This window comes from Aegilops tauschii, chromosome 6 (assembly GCF_002575655.3).
Source record: "Aegilops tauschii subsp. strangulata cultivar AL8/78 chromosome 6, Aet v6.0, whole genome shotgun sequence".
In the NCBI taxonomy this organism is placed as follows: Eukaryota; Viridiplantae; Streptophyta; class Magnoliopsida; order Poales; family Poaceae; genus Aegilops; species Aegilops tauschii.
Genome location: NC_053040.3, coordinates 168,018,893 through 168,031,863, shown reverse-complemented (window position 1 = coordinate 168,031,863; position 12,971 = coordinate 168,018,893). Strand labels below are relative to the sequence as shown.

Sequence of the window (12,971 nt, the reverse complement as noted above, 5' to 3'; positions counted from 1 at the left end):
TATTATTCATGCTAGAATTGTATTAACCGGAAACTTGATAAATGTGTGGATACATAGACAAAACACCGTGTCCCTAGTAAGGCTCTACTAGACTAGCTTGTTAATTAAAGATGGTTAAGTTTCCTAACCATAGACATGTGTTGTCATTTGATGAACGGGATCACATCGTTAGGAGAATGGTGTGATGGACAAGACCCATCCGTTAGCTTAGCATATTGATCGTTCAGTTTTATTGCTACTGCTTTCTTCGTGTCAAATACATATTCCTTTGACTATGAGATTATGCAACTCCCGGATACCGGAGGAATACCTTGTGTGCTATCAAACGTCACAACGTAAATGGGTGAATATAAAGATGCTCTACAGGTATCTCCGAAGGTGTTTATTGGGTTGGCATAGATCAAGATTAGGATTTGTCACTCCGAGTATCGGAGAGGTATCTCTGGGCCCTCTCGGTAATGCACATCATAAGAAGCCTTGCAAGCAAAGTGACTAATGGTTAGTTGCGGGATGATGTATTACGGAACGAGTAAAGAGACTTGCCGGTAACGAGATTGAACTAGGTATGAAGATACCGACGATCGAATCTCAAGCAAGTATCATACCAATGACAAAGGGAATAACGTATGTTGTCATTACGGTTCGACCGATAAAGATCTTCGTAGAATATGTAGGAACCAATATGAGCATCCAGATTCCACTATTGGTTATTGAGCGGAGAGGTGTCTCGGTCATGTCTACATAGTTCTCGTACCCGTAGGGTCCGCACGCTTAACGTTCGATGACGATTTTGTATTATAAGAGTTATGTGATTTGGTGACCGAATGTTGTTTCGAAGTCCCGGATGACACTACACCACAACACTTGATTGGGGGCAGTTAACTGCCGGGAGAAAAACCTATCTAAGGGCAAACTATTTGCCGGGACATTAGTTTCTGCTGCTAAAATCACATTAGGGAGATGAACTGCCGGGAGAACTTGAGCAACAACGGCGCTGTAACTGCCGGTACACTTTACGGCCCAAAAACTGCCGGCAGAACTAAATTTCGGCCCATAGTCTGCCGGAGACCGCCTTTGCCGCGAGACCCAAAAGTTGGCCTAAGCGCGCGCCAACGAGAAAAAAAGAGCGCGCGACTTTGGCGGAATTTTAGGCCCAAGAAGAAATACACACGCCAGCCCTCCTGCAGTCCTGCTCCACCAGACCGCATAACCCTAAAAAAAATCAGACCGCATCTCCGCCCCCAAATCCACGCCCAATCCCCTCCACCAGACCGCCGCCGCCGCCAAACCTTCCCAACGCCGCCGCCCCCAAATCTTCCCACCGCCCCCAAATCTTCCCACCGCCGTCGCGCGCTGCCGCCCCCAAAGCTTCCCGCCGCCGCCGCGCGGCTGCCTTCCACTCAGTCCACCGCCGGCATAGCCCCTCACCACCACAACCGCTCTGCCGCCCACAAATCGAGACCCTCCACAGGACTGCAAGGCCTCCGCCCCCAACCATCCCACCACCGACGGCAGCTCTCCAACCGAGCACTTCCGCCGTCGCCCTCCATCACGGCAGCCCCTCCGCCCCTCCGCCGCCCCCAACAACCAACACACTGCTGCCGACCACTACTGTCGTCGCCTCACTACATAGCGGCGCCGCCGAGCACCCGATTGACATGGAGCAGCACCGTCGTCGCCGAGCCACCCCACCGGCGGCCACCATCCTCGCCACCAACCTACTCGCGCACTTACTCCTCGAGCAGGCCTCCCCGGAAGCTTCACCGAGCACCAAGCCGCGGGTCCGCCTCCTCCACACGCGCCCTCGAAGCAGCAGGTCGTCGACCCTCTCCTCAACATCCTTTCTGTGGACTTCACTGCCTCCTATACTTCATTTGACAGGTGAGAAGTTGCAATTTTTGTGCCCTTTTTTGTTTTGAATGTGCCCTCCTGTACTTCAGCACTGAACTATTCCGGCAGTTAGAACAAATCAACAATTTGTAATTGCTTTGATATGATAACAGCGAAAAAACCATGAACCAGACAGGTTTGAAGGTTGTTTGGTTGTCTAAAAACAATCACTACTACTGTTAGTAGCCCTTTAGATCAAAGGACAGGTACTGTTGGTGATTAACAAGTGCATACCGTAATTAAATTGGTTGACACTGACTGTTTAGTTGAGCTTTGGATGTCATTTTAATTTGAGATGAAACAAAGCTAATTATTTTAAGTGTTTGTTTGTTTAGTTGATGCACCTACTACCATCTTTGTTTGTGTTTTGTGAAATACCATATGTGGACAGAATAGGTGCTATGCTTTTATGATATAGATGATGACATTCTTACTGCTATTTTGGTTATTGTATTTTCTGAAATGACATGTTTCAGTTAATTATATTCTGTTGTGTGATGGCATTCGTTCTCCGTATTGTATTTCTTGTTGCCTGTACTAGATACGGACGATATGTGTTTTTGTTACTAGATTTTTTTTCCTTAATAGAAGTATTCTTTCTTTCTCATGTTAGGCAATCTTTGTGAAATTGGTCAAGAATGGACAAGAGTTGGATGGGGATTACGATGAGATGCTCAATCATAGTGACCATGATGAGGTTCAACCTGATGATGTGCAAGAGGAGATCGACCTAGATGATTACGATGAGATGCTCAAGTTCTTAGGTCCCAAACGACTAGAGATGTTGATGACATGCCAAGTGACGGCATTGAAGAGCATGAAGGTGTGTAGCTCTAAAATCTATGTATATAGACTGTTAGTTAAATGGATGGTAGCGTAGTAACTATTTTCCATGTTTAGACCATGAGTTGGATCAAAAAACGAAGGGGAAGAAGGGAAAAAAAGCACTAGAATGCACAATGTGTATGATTTCTGGTATAACTTGCCCCTTTATCTCTCGATGACTTGTAGTATAACTTTCCCCTTTATCTAATACATCACCCTTACACTCTCCATTTACACTTGCTTGAAAGCAGATGTACTATGTTGTGGATGACAAACTGAAGGATTGGGTAATGGGAAGCGCTGTGATGTATCGCATGGCCATACAAGCATGTGAGCTTTTATTCTTATGATTGAATTTAACAATTACTATCATGGTTGATTGCTTAAGAAGCTTTCGTTCTATGTATGCAGTTGGAAGTGGACAAGTCCATGACGAAAGCAGGAATGCGACCACAAGCAAGCTGAGGTAATATGCATGTTTCTTTGAGATTGAATCTTATTCTAGCATGCTAGCTGGGTCGTTGAGGTAGAGTGGTAGGCGACATAATCATATTTTATTTTTATGTTTGTATGTTTCCAAGAAATTTCATGCCCTCGACTCTGTACAGTACTGAAGTTTACAAAATAAAAATATTTCATAGAGTAACTACTTTGCTGTAATCTTTTACGTCATTCCTGGAGACTCTGTACAAATGTTTATCTCAGTAAAAAAAAGGAAAGATTCAAACTGAGCATGTTTTGCCTATTTGCACATGAAATATTTTTGACTTGGAGTTAGAACTCAGTGTTAAACTCTTCTATACAGTACAGAATTTCAGACTTGTTTTGGCATATAAAACTGATCCTCATACCAGTTTTGGCTTGCTAGTCTGCTAGAGGGTATTCTCTTCAATGAACTCTATTAAAAACAAGCTAAGATGCATGAGATAGACATAGAAATCTGTAACCAATGGTTATTTCATCAGTTTCTTTTTTCCTATGATATAGAGAAACCAATAACCAATGGCCTGCCCCTGCCTATTTGTACAGAGGTTTGCCTATTTGTACTACTGTACTATGTATAGTACAGAGTTTTGCCTACTTGTATACTACTGTGCTGTTTATAGTACAGAGTTTTGCCTATTTGTACACAGTTTTAACTATTTGTTCAATATAGTACTGTATAGAGTTTTGCCTATTTGTCGAGTTTAACTCGGTGCAAAAAAAGATTCGAACTCAGAGTACTATATTAACTCCAGAGATACATGTTTAACTCAGGTTTAGTCATATCTTTCACTAGTAAGTTGTATTTTTTTAGACTAAGCAGCTTTTGCAAGTTCATTGTACAGGTTTTTGTTTTGCTTATTTGCACATGAAGATTTGTTTATGTGTACTTCAAACAAATCTTTCTTGATCTAATGATGTAACCTTGCTTGCTGTGATGATGAGATGCTGCACATTTAGAAGAGTTTTATTTATGCCGACGAGTTAAAAACTGAAGCATGTCAAAATCTTTAATGTGCTAATTTAAAATCTGAAACGAGAGCTCCATTTTGAGTTTTCTATTTGTTGCAGATTTCCCTACAGAGTTGATGGAGCTTTGGAAGATCTTCAATCTGCTGAAGAGTTGGGAGATTTGGAAGATCTTCAAGCTAGTGAAGATTTGGTAGACCTATAATTAAGTTCGTAGAGTGATTATGACACTTGCTCTGCTCATTTTGCTGGTTGTTAAGCCAGTATATGCTCATTTTGCTTGCGTGGCACACCCTAGAAACATATGTACTCCTTTTGTGGCACACATTTAGAAACATGATGTATTGTACCTTTTGTGGCGCGACCAGCTTATACATATGGTTGTTATGTTAATTTATCGAATCAACTTTAAGGTTCTGGGTGAGGGCTACATGCTACTCTGATTGAAGTGTATGGATGAGACGTGTTACTTTGAGTGAAATGTATGTATAAATCGTGTGGTATGTACTGATGGTTTGAACAGAATGAATGGATATTACATAAGGGATGCCTAAAAAAATAGGAAGTGAAATCTATGTACTGGCATAAGAACTGCCAGGAAAATGAGCTTCTGCAGGCAGCAAGACTGTCGGTAATTGATGTTACACGTGCCTTGACCAATCTGCCAGGAGAAAGTGGACTGCCGGCAAATAGATGGGCACCGGCAATGCAACTGCCGGGAAAAAATTATCTGCCGGGAGAAGTAATCCCCGGCAGCCGTTCTCGTGGCGGTTCTATCTGCCGGGAGAAAACCTGTCCTGGCAGTTTGTCTACCCTATAAAGTGCTTTCTTCCGGCAGTTTTTTGTCCCTACATCAGTGTTGTGGTGTAGTGTGAGATCAGGAACATGACGAGGAGTCTCGAAATGGTCGAGAGGTAAAGATTGATACATATACGATAGTATTCGGACACCGGAAGTGTTCTGGAGGGTACCAGTTACATATCGGGTCATCGGAAGGGGTTCCGGGCACCCCCGACAAAGATATGGGCTTAATGGGTCAAGAGGGGAAACGCAGCAGCGAGCAGGGCTGCTGTGCCCCCCATATGGGTCGCACCAGAGGGGAAAGGAAAGAGGGGAAGAGAGAAGGGGAGGTTTTCGGCCTCCCCCTTCCTTCCCTCCTCCCTCCTCTTTCCTTCCCTTTCCGGTGAAAAAGGAAAGGGGGGCGAATTGGGGAGGAACACCAAGTAGGATACGGCCTACTTGGGGCGCCCCCCTTGGCTGCTCCCTCTCCCTCCCACCTATATATTTGAGGGGGAGGGGGAGGCGCCTAGAACACACAACAACATCTGTTAGACATGTGCGGTGCCTCCCTCCACAGATTACACCATCGGTCATATTCTCGTAGTGCTTAGGCGAAGCCCTGCGCGGATCACTTCACCATCACCGTCACCACGCCGTCGTGCTGACGGAACTCATCTACTTTCTCGACACTTTGCTGGATCAAGAGTTTGAGGGACGTCATCAAGCTGAACGTGTGCAGAACTCGGAGGTGTCGTACGTTCGGTGCTTGATCGGTCGGAACGAGAAGAAGTTCGACTACATCAACCATGTTGTCAAACACTTCAGCTTTCGGTCTATGAGGGTACGTAAACACACTCTCCCCTTCTCGTTGCTATGCATCTCCTAGATAGATCTTGCGTGAGCGTAGATTTTTTTTTAAATTGCATGTTACGTTTCCCAACAGAGTCCCCGGCCGGGAGGCATGCGAGCTCGACTGCATTGGCCAGGGAGGTGGGGCGGTGCAGGTCCCAGATTAGGCCGCACGAGCCTTTCTCCTCGACCATGTCTTTTTTTTTTTTGGGGGGGGGGGGATACCTCGTATGTTGCCGCAGGCACCGCTTGCAATATTTCAAAAGATTTAAATGTGTGAAGCGTGAATATTTGAATTAATAATGTATGTTAAAACAAAAATACATATCGATTATATGTAGTATTTGATGACAAAATTGTCAAACCATATAAACCTATCAAAGGAATGGACGTATGGTCGCATTTCCGAGAGATGAACACGACCGCACAAGTAGATATTTTGCCGGGGACTGTTTGGACAAACTAGAAATTATATGTGGTTTCAGCTACCGCGTCTTAACACTATCAGCCGACGTGAGAAGCAGAGCGATCACTCCCCAGGATCCACATACTCCAGAGCAAGAGCGTTCGGCACACCAAGTGGGCGACCATGGCGGCCCCGGTGGCTCTCACCATCTTCCTGCTGATCCTCCTCCCAGCGCACCATGCTCTTGCCACGGCGGCCGGCGACGCGCACCCAGGCTACGCGGACACCGAGACCGACACCTGCGGGCCGGCGCTGGACCTGGGCGGCTCCTCCTCTTCCGCAGGTGCGGCCGGTCGGCGCTACGGCCCGGGGCTGGAGGAGTACGGCGGCGGGCGCATCGTGGACATTACACACGCGTTCCGGCCAGGCATGCCGGCGTACGCGCCGGGCGCGACGGTGGGCCCCATCGTGCGGCTCAAGGAGTCGATGGAGAACGGGTCGGACTACAACTTGTCGGAGCTCAGCATGGAGTGCCACATAGGAACCCACGTCGACGCGCCGGGGCACTTTAACCAGGCCCACTTCGCCGCCGGCCTCGACGTCGACACGCTCGACCTCGAAGTCCTCAACGGTGAGCTCCCCGGTTTTCTCCGACCAAAGCCAAGCTTTGGTGATCTTGTCATTCTCCGGCCTGCCATATGTGCGCACAAGGTACAATCATCTTGGTTAAAATGGTTGGCGAGTAGTGACACACAAATATACGTGAGCATCTGCGATTGCATTATTTAAAATAAAATGATGGCTTGTAAATGATTTGTACTTTTTTTAGAGAGAGAATGATTTGTTTTTATTGCTGGACAGGTCCTGCATTACTGGTCGATGTTCCGAGACACACAAATATAACAGGTAGGCATGCAAGTTTTTCGTTCCTTCCATGGAGCTCCAGCTCCTCCATCACATTGGTGAATCACCTTGCTAGCAAACTTCTTATGTCATGTTAGATATTAATTTAACATGACACGAGAATATGAGATACAAGTATTTTTTTCGCGGGGAAGATACAAGTATTTTACTCGTATGGTGCATTCTTTTTTTTTTTGCGGGTGACGTATGGTGCGTATGGTGCATTCAATTGTTGGTTTATCAGAATCATGATCTGTTTTGCTTTTCATTCGTCAAAAGTATGAGATCAGTTTACAATGCTTGGGACGAGCACACCAGCAGCTCAACTTAATGCGGGGAGAAGGAAAAACATAAACTCATATAGGCGTTGGCCGTCCGGTTGCCATCTGAAAACACCCCTCAAAAAAGGGAGGAGTGTCATACCAAACCAAGGTGATCTGAGGAGTATCAAAACTTGCTAAACTAACTAGCTTGAGATGATAACGTCAGGCCTAGCCTCCATTTGATCGAACCCAAATCACACCGGCTGAGGAACACCAAGGACAACCACCACATACTAGTAGTCCCTCCGGCTAGTATCGAACTTCAAAAAAGACCCCCAATAGGTGTGATGCCTAGCGGTAGGCATCATTTTCTGATCTCCTAGAGGATTTGGGGTTTCCCTCGTAGTTGCCCCGGACAGTGGAGCGAGCATGTCGCCTACGACGCCTTCAAGAATGAAGCGGCCCCTGTGGCCATTGTCGTCGTATGTCCCGGTCAACGATCGGAAGCATGGGCTTCACTTGGTGCTGCACCACCTGGCAGACCCCTAGGCTTTGAAAGAGTCCAGTCAGACCACCACCGCTGCTGCCACGGGCCCGTGAACGCTGACCCCATGCGCAATAAGTAGACATAGTCATCACTGGAACAAGATGTCGGGACCCAGATCCACAGCAAGTCAGACCATCTTGTCGCTTCTCGCAACACCAACCTCCATCTGCTTCCTCCCCGACTTTCGGGAACGCTAGAGCAAAGCCCAGCGCACACCCCCTTGAATATGCATGGCAACCGCTGGCACCACATGCACCCACATTCGCCACCGCAACCGCCATATATATCTAGGCACTGGGACCTAGACCCCCTATGCACCAAGCCGCCTTGTAGCCCGTTGTGGCCTAGCTTCCCTTGTCACGCCGACGAGAAGAGCCTCCGCCAGATCCACGACCTAGGGCCGCCACCTTGCCTTATGTCGATGTTCTCCACTATTGCTGCCTCATCCGGATGCGGCAAGAGGTGGGTGGAGAGTGAGAGGAGGGAAAGATGGCGGTGGGTAGACTTGGACCCCCGCCACCCAACAAAGAGCAAAGCGAGGAAGAGAGTTCCTTTTTTAGATACATGAATTTTGCAGTTGTTTGATATGAACCGTTGCACACTAAGATTACTAGATGATACCCCGTGTGGGTTGCTTTGGGATTTTTTGCAATAAATTCCAACGAGATTTGGTTATATGAACATAAATACTTTGATTAATAATATACGAACTAAAATGTAAAAACATACGATTGTTGTATAATTACGAAATGTTTATTGAATATAAGTAGTATAATATAACTAAAACATTTGAGCATTTCTACATTCGTGGTTGGATTTTTAGCTGAGTCTTTTGGCATCCACGGTTGCATGTTGATGTGACATTGCTGCATGTTGAGATAAATATGTGGAGAATCATGTACTTAGTTATACTAGATGATACCCTGAACATTGTTATGAATTTTTTTGGCTATATATTTTATTGAAGTTGGACATGAATATTTGATCATATTATAGATATAAGATATCTGTGAAATACAAGTACTGTAATAGTTTTCACATGCATGGTTGCACGTTGTGGTGAATCATTTTCAACGCATGTGCATGTGGTGGTGAATCTTTTCCCATGCATGTTAGCATGTCATGGTGGCTCTTTTCTCTTCCATATTGAGGTGGCATAGTTGCATGTTAAGATAAATAGAATTAGTGTTCGCCATCTGCCTTTTCAATAGAAAACAATTGTTGATATTTTTGCTAAATAATTATATTATAGTTATCATGGATGCCACCTAGCATCCGGTAGGTGATTCTGCACTAATTCTATGCAGCTGAAGCAATGGAATCCCTAAATATACCGAAAGGTGTTCGTCGTGTTCTCTTCAGGACATTGAACACAGACAGGTATGGCCTCTTTTAAGGGCACATATTCAAGTAGATAATGTATTTTTTACCATATCATACTACATGCATCTAAGCAAATGATTGATAGGGGACTCATGTGGAAGGAAGGAGGTGATATGAGTTACGTTGGATTTACGGAGGATGGTGCCCAGTGGCTTGTTGACAACACCGACATCAAGCTGGTTGGTAAGTGGCTTGTTTTTGGAATTACATATGACACTTTGGTATTTATATATTTTTTCCTCATGATTTGGTGTATATTTTCTGTTATATTTTATCATTTGTATAACCTTTTCGCTTGGTGAATCAAATAAACATATTTCCTTACCTTATTTAGTATAAAAATTAACGTAGCAAATCTGCAGGTCTGGACTATTTATCTATTGCATCATTTGATCACGCGTGCTCTGCCCATGTGGTCTTCTTAAAAAATGCGGTAAGATGTTAGCATGCTTCCCTTACCCGAGGTCAAAAAGAAGTAAACAGTGGTTGGCATCAGTTAACCTTGTTGTCCTTTAGTCTGTAGTCATGTAGTCATATGCGGCCTATTTCCCTAATCTACTGACAAAAGTACATTCTCAATGAACTTACTTTGCAAGAGATTGCATTATTTATTGAAGTCATCGGTTGATTCACTTACTTTGTTCTGTCAGGATATCATCTTAGTTGAACATCTGAAGCTAGAATACGTCGAGACCGGATTATACATGTTGCACTGCTTACCTCTAAGATTGGTTGGATCTGACGGTTCACCAATCAGGTGCATTCTTATCAAGTGATCACATCTTCTCGGAGGCCGCAATCTATCGTGCCCGCTGATGCTACATATATACTCCACCTGTGTAATTTAAACGTTGCATGTCATGTAAATATGTTTTGTACTATCAACAAAGTATTTCAAATGACAACAAAAGGTGTATCATTACTATAGACAAGTCACAGGTGCAACACAAATGTTGCATGGTACAATAATTCTATTTATTTCTATAGTTGCATGGCTAAACTTACATTACGCTTATGCAAAATTATGAAATAAGTTCATGGGATAAAATGGCTTCATATGATGCATAACCTTAATGTCAATTTAACTAAGCTAGCACTACTAGGGAAAAGCCTAGCAGTAGTGCTGGTTTTTGGCCTATCAGTAGCGCGGGTAAGCTACAGCTAAAGCTTAGCAGTAGCGCCTACTGGCACTCGCTACTGCTATATCTACTTAGTAGTAGCGCTTTCCGAAACAACCGCTACTGGTAATTACTAGTGGCGCTTTCCAAAACAACCACTACTACTATTATTCCGTATTCTATTTTTTTTAAAATTTTAGGTCGTATTCATACACCTTTATACAATTTTTCATATAGTAGCAATTTAGAGATTGTTTTTACATTATAATGAGTTATTAAATCACTAGGCGAAAGAACCTTGGATTAGTTTCAAGTGCATGGATCCAAAGTGACCTTTGGTTACTTTGGATCCATCCATTTGAAACAAATCCGCGGTTCTTTCACCCAATGACATGATAACTTATCATCATCATCATAATATCATTAACAACTTATCATCATAATATATCATTGTCATATAACTCCTCATCATCATCATTTTCATCCATGACATCATCTAACAACTTGGTCACTAGTTATAATAACAACTCCTCATCATCATCATCATAGTACTCATAATCACTACTCCTGCTCAGCATCACCATCAAGTCTAAGACATTGTAGCACATAATAAAAGCTTCTCATCATCATCATAGTCATATATAATGAACACTAACTAATTGTTCTTAATACTTAGGACCTACTCCTCTCTCCTAGCTAAAATACCATAAAACAGATAAACCGGTCCTTCTTCATAATGGAGAATGGACATAAACCTATCTCCAACTTGTGGCTTGCGCACATTCATTTTGTCTCCAATTATTTGCATGTGCGCATTCATCACTTTGCTCCATTCTTTGATTTTGAGCCTTCCATCATTTGAAGAAATCGAGTATGCAGTATGGTAAGCCTTCGAAGGAGTTGGTCGTAAGCTAACCATATGCATATCACCTTCGATAAATAGCATGCCAGGCACAACCTGCTTCGGGAGCCTCTGTTCAAAAACGTAATAGTAACATATATAGTTAGCAATGTAGTTTACTTAAGAATAATGTATGCAATGAAGTTACCATCATTAACAAAATCTTACCAAGTTTTTGGCAATGAAGTTACCATCAAGCAATTTATGGATTAGTGGCACGTATCTAGTATAATTTGGGCTGATAGAGTGACTGGTTTTGAAGGCCTCAACATCTTCTATGAATGAGACAAGATAACCTTTCTCCTCACAATTAAGCTTGGAGTCATAGCTGTAGTATGTGCTATCTATTACCTTCGAGTATTTCTTGAAGATAAGAAATAAGTTGACAATTATAAATAAATAAGTTTAGTACCGACGAACACCAAATATTTTTAAATTAACAACATAAATTACTGAACTTAACAAATTAGTTTGACAAACTCACATCTAGGCAAAACTGGAGGCATATCCACATCCACCCAGATGTCGATATTATCATCATCATCATCATAATCTTCGGGGCGAATATCAAATCTTATTCGCATTCCCTCCTCAAATCCATATGCCTTGCAGAGAGCTTCCCAATTAGAGCAACCGAAATGGGAGTGATCGACCGCATTGTACAGCTTAACCAAAAACTCATAACCATGTTTAGTTCTTAAGTGAGCCCTCCTCGTCTCCACATTCTCAAAGTCATCTAAATCAAAACCAAGCTTCTCCAATACATATGGTCTAGCATGGCACGGGATGTACTAATCAAATTTAAAAAAATCCATAAATTACACGTTGAACAAAAGAAGCACAAGTGATGATATTAATTACGATGAAATGCTTGTCGTTGTGTACCGTACAAACATCAAAGGTCTCTTCCAGCTTCACGGTGAAAAACCTATCATTTTGCAGGTGAGGAAACCTATCGCACAAACCCCGGTCATCGTAGCAGTACCCGCACTCCGGGATCCCATCGTCATCAGACATCTCCTGTGTTCAAAATTCAAAGATTATAACTCGACGGCAAAACCCAAAAAATCGGGCATGACCTTTGCTAAAAAAGGACATATCGAGCGCCTGAAATTTTGCCGGAACGGAAATTAATCAACACTCCGGCAAAACATAGGCCACTTATCGATGGTCATTGCATTTCAATGGTGTAAACTATGAACAAAAACATTTCAAAATATCTTATATATAATCCTAAAACTAAATAAACTAGTTTTAATAACTACTTACTAAATAAACTAGTTTTATTAACTACTTACTAAATAAACTAGTTCTATTAAGCACTTACTATAAATAAACTAGTTCTATTAAGCACTTACTAAATAAACTAGTTCTATTAAGCACTTAATATAAATAAACTAGTTATATTAATCACTTACTAAATAAACTATTTCTATTAAACACTTGCTAAAAATTCTACTACCCTAGTTCTACCCTAAGTTTTCTTACTTCTATTTTATTCAAAACACCTAAAATAGTCAAAAAAAATATTCTATTAAAAACATACATTCTACAATGTCTACATTCTAAAATCTACATTTAAATTACCTACAATTTGCAAGAACAGAGACAAGGGAGGGAGGGAGGAGAGAGGAGGGGTGATACGTCTCCAACG

The 12,971-nt window shown here is 42.9% G+C and overlaps 2 protein-coding genes across 4 annotated transcripts; both read left to right on the top strand.

The window, feature by feature from the left end:
• Positions 1–1,191: 1,191 nt before the first annotated feature.
• Positions 1,192–4,579, top strand: LOC109761185 (uncharacterized). 2 transcript variants are annotated; one of them, XR_005759829.3, is made up of 6 exons: positions 1,192–1,881; positions 2,504–2,713; positions 2,791–2,865; positions 2,967–3,045; positions 3,127–3,181; positions 4,270–4,579. XR_005759829.3 is itself a non-coding variant. In XM_020319991.4 (5 exons), the coding sequence occupies exons 2-5, from the start codon at positions 2,561–2,563 to the stop codon at positions 4,370–4,372; spliced, it is 390 nt and encodes a 129-aa protein (XP_020175580.1). In that variant the 5' UTR covers positions 1,238–1,881; positions 2,504–2,560; the 3' UTR covers positions 4,373–4,579. The 2 variants fall into 2 exon arrangements, 1 of the variants encoding a protein (XP_020175580.1); XM_020319991.4 differs by lacking the exon at positions 2,791–2,865 and having other exon boundaries at positions 1,238–1,881.
• Positions 4,580–6,287: 1,708 nt separating this feature from the next.
• On the top strand, positions 6,288–10,282 carry LOC109761179 (cyclase-like protein 1). 2 transcript variants are annotated; one of them, XM_020319980.4, is made up of 6 exons: positions 6,289–6,833; positions 7,064–7,108; positions 9,223–9,295; positions 9,384–9,481; positions 9,661–9,731; positions 9,949–10,282. In XM_020319980.4, the coding sequence occupies exons 1-6, from the start codon at positions 6,386–6,388 to the stop codon at positions 10,072–10,074; spliced, it is 861 nt and encodes a 286-aa protein (XP_020175569.1). In that variant the 5' UTR covers positions 6,289–6,385; the 3' UTR covers positions 10,075–10,282. The 2 variants fall into 2 exon arrangements, with proteins under 2 accessions (XP_045085758.1, XP_020175569.1); XM_045229823.2 differs by lacking the exon at positions 9,661–9,731 and having other exon boundaries at positions 6,288–6,833.
• The last annotated feature ends 2,689 nt before the right edge of the window (positions 10,283–12,971 follow it).

Coding starts and splice junctions, on each gene's coding strand:
- LOC109761185 (XM_020319991.4), top strand. CDS start 2,561: ATGCTCAATCATAGTGACCATGATGAGGTTCAACCTGATGATGTGCAA. Junction 2,714..2,966: donor CGGCATTGAAGAGCATGAAG/GTGTGTAGCTCT, acceptor GCTTGAAAGCAG/ATGTACTATGTTGTGGATGA. Junction 3,182..4,269: donor GCGACCACAAGCAAGCTGAG/GTAATATGCATG, acceptor TATTTGTTGCAG/ATTTCCCTACAGAGTTGATG.
- LOC109761179 (XM_020319980.4), top strand. CDS start 6,386: ATGGCGGCCCCGGTGGCTCTCACCATCTTCCTGCTGATCCTCCTCCCA. Junction 9,482..9,660: donor CACCGACATCAAGCTGGTTG/GTAAGTGGCTTG, acceptor GCAAATCTGCAG/GTCTGGACTATTTATCTATT. Junction 9,732..9,948: donor TGGTCTTCTTAAAAAATGCG/GTAAGATGTTAG, acceptor TTGTTCTGTCAG/GATATCATCTTAGTTGAACA.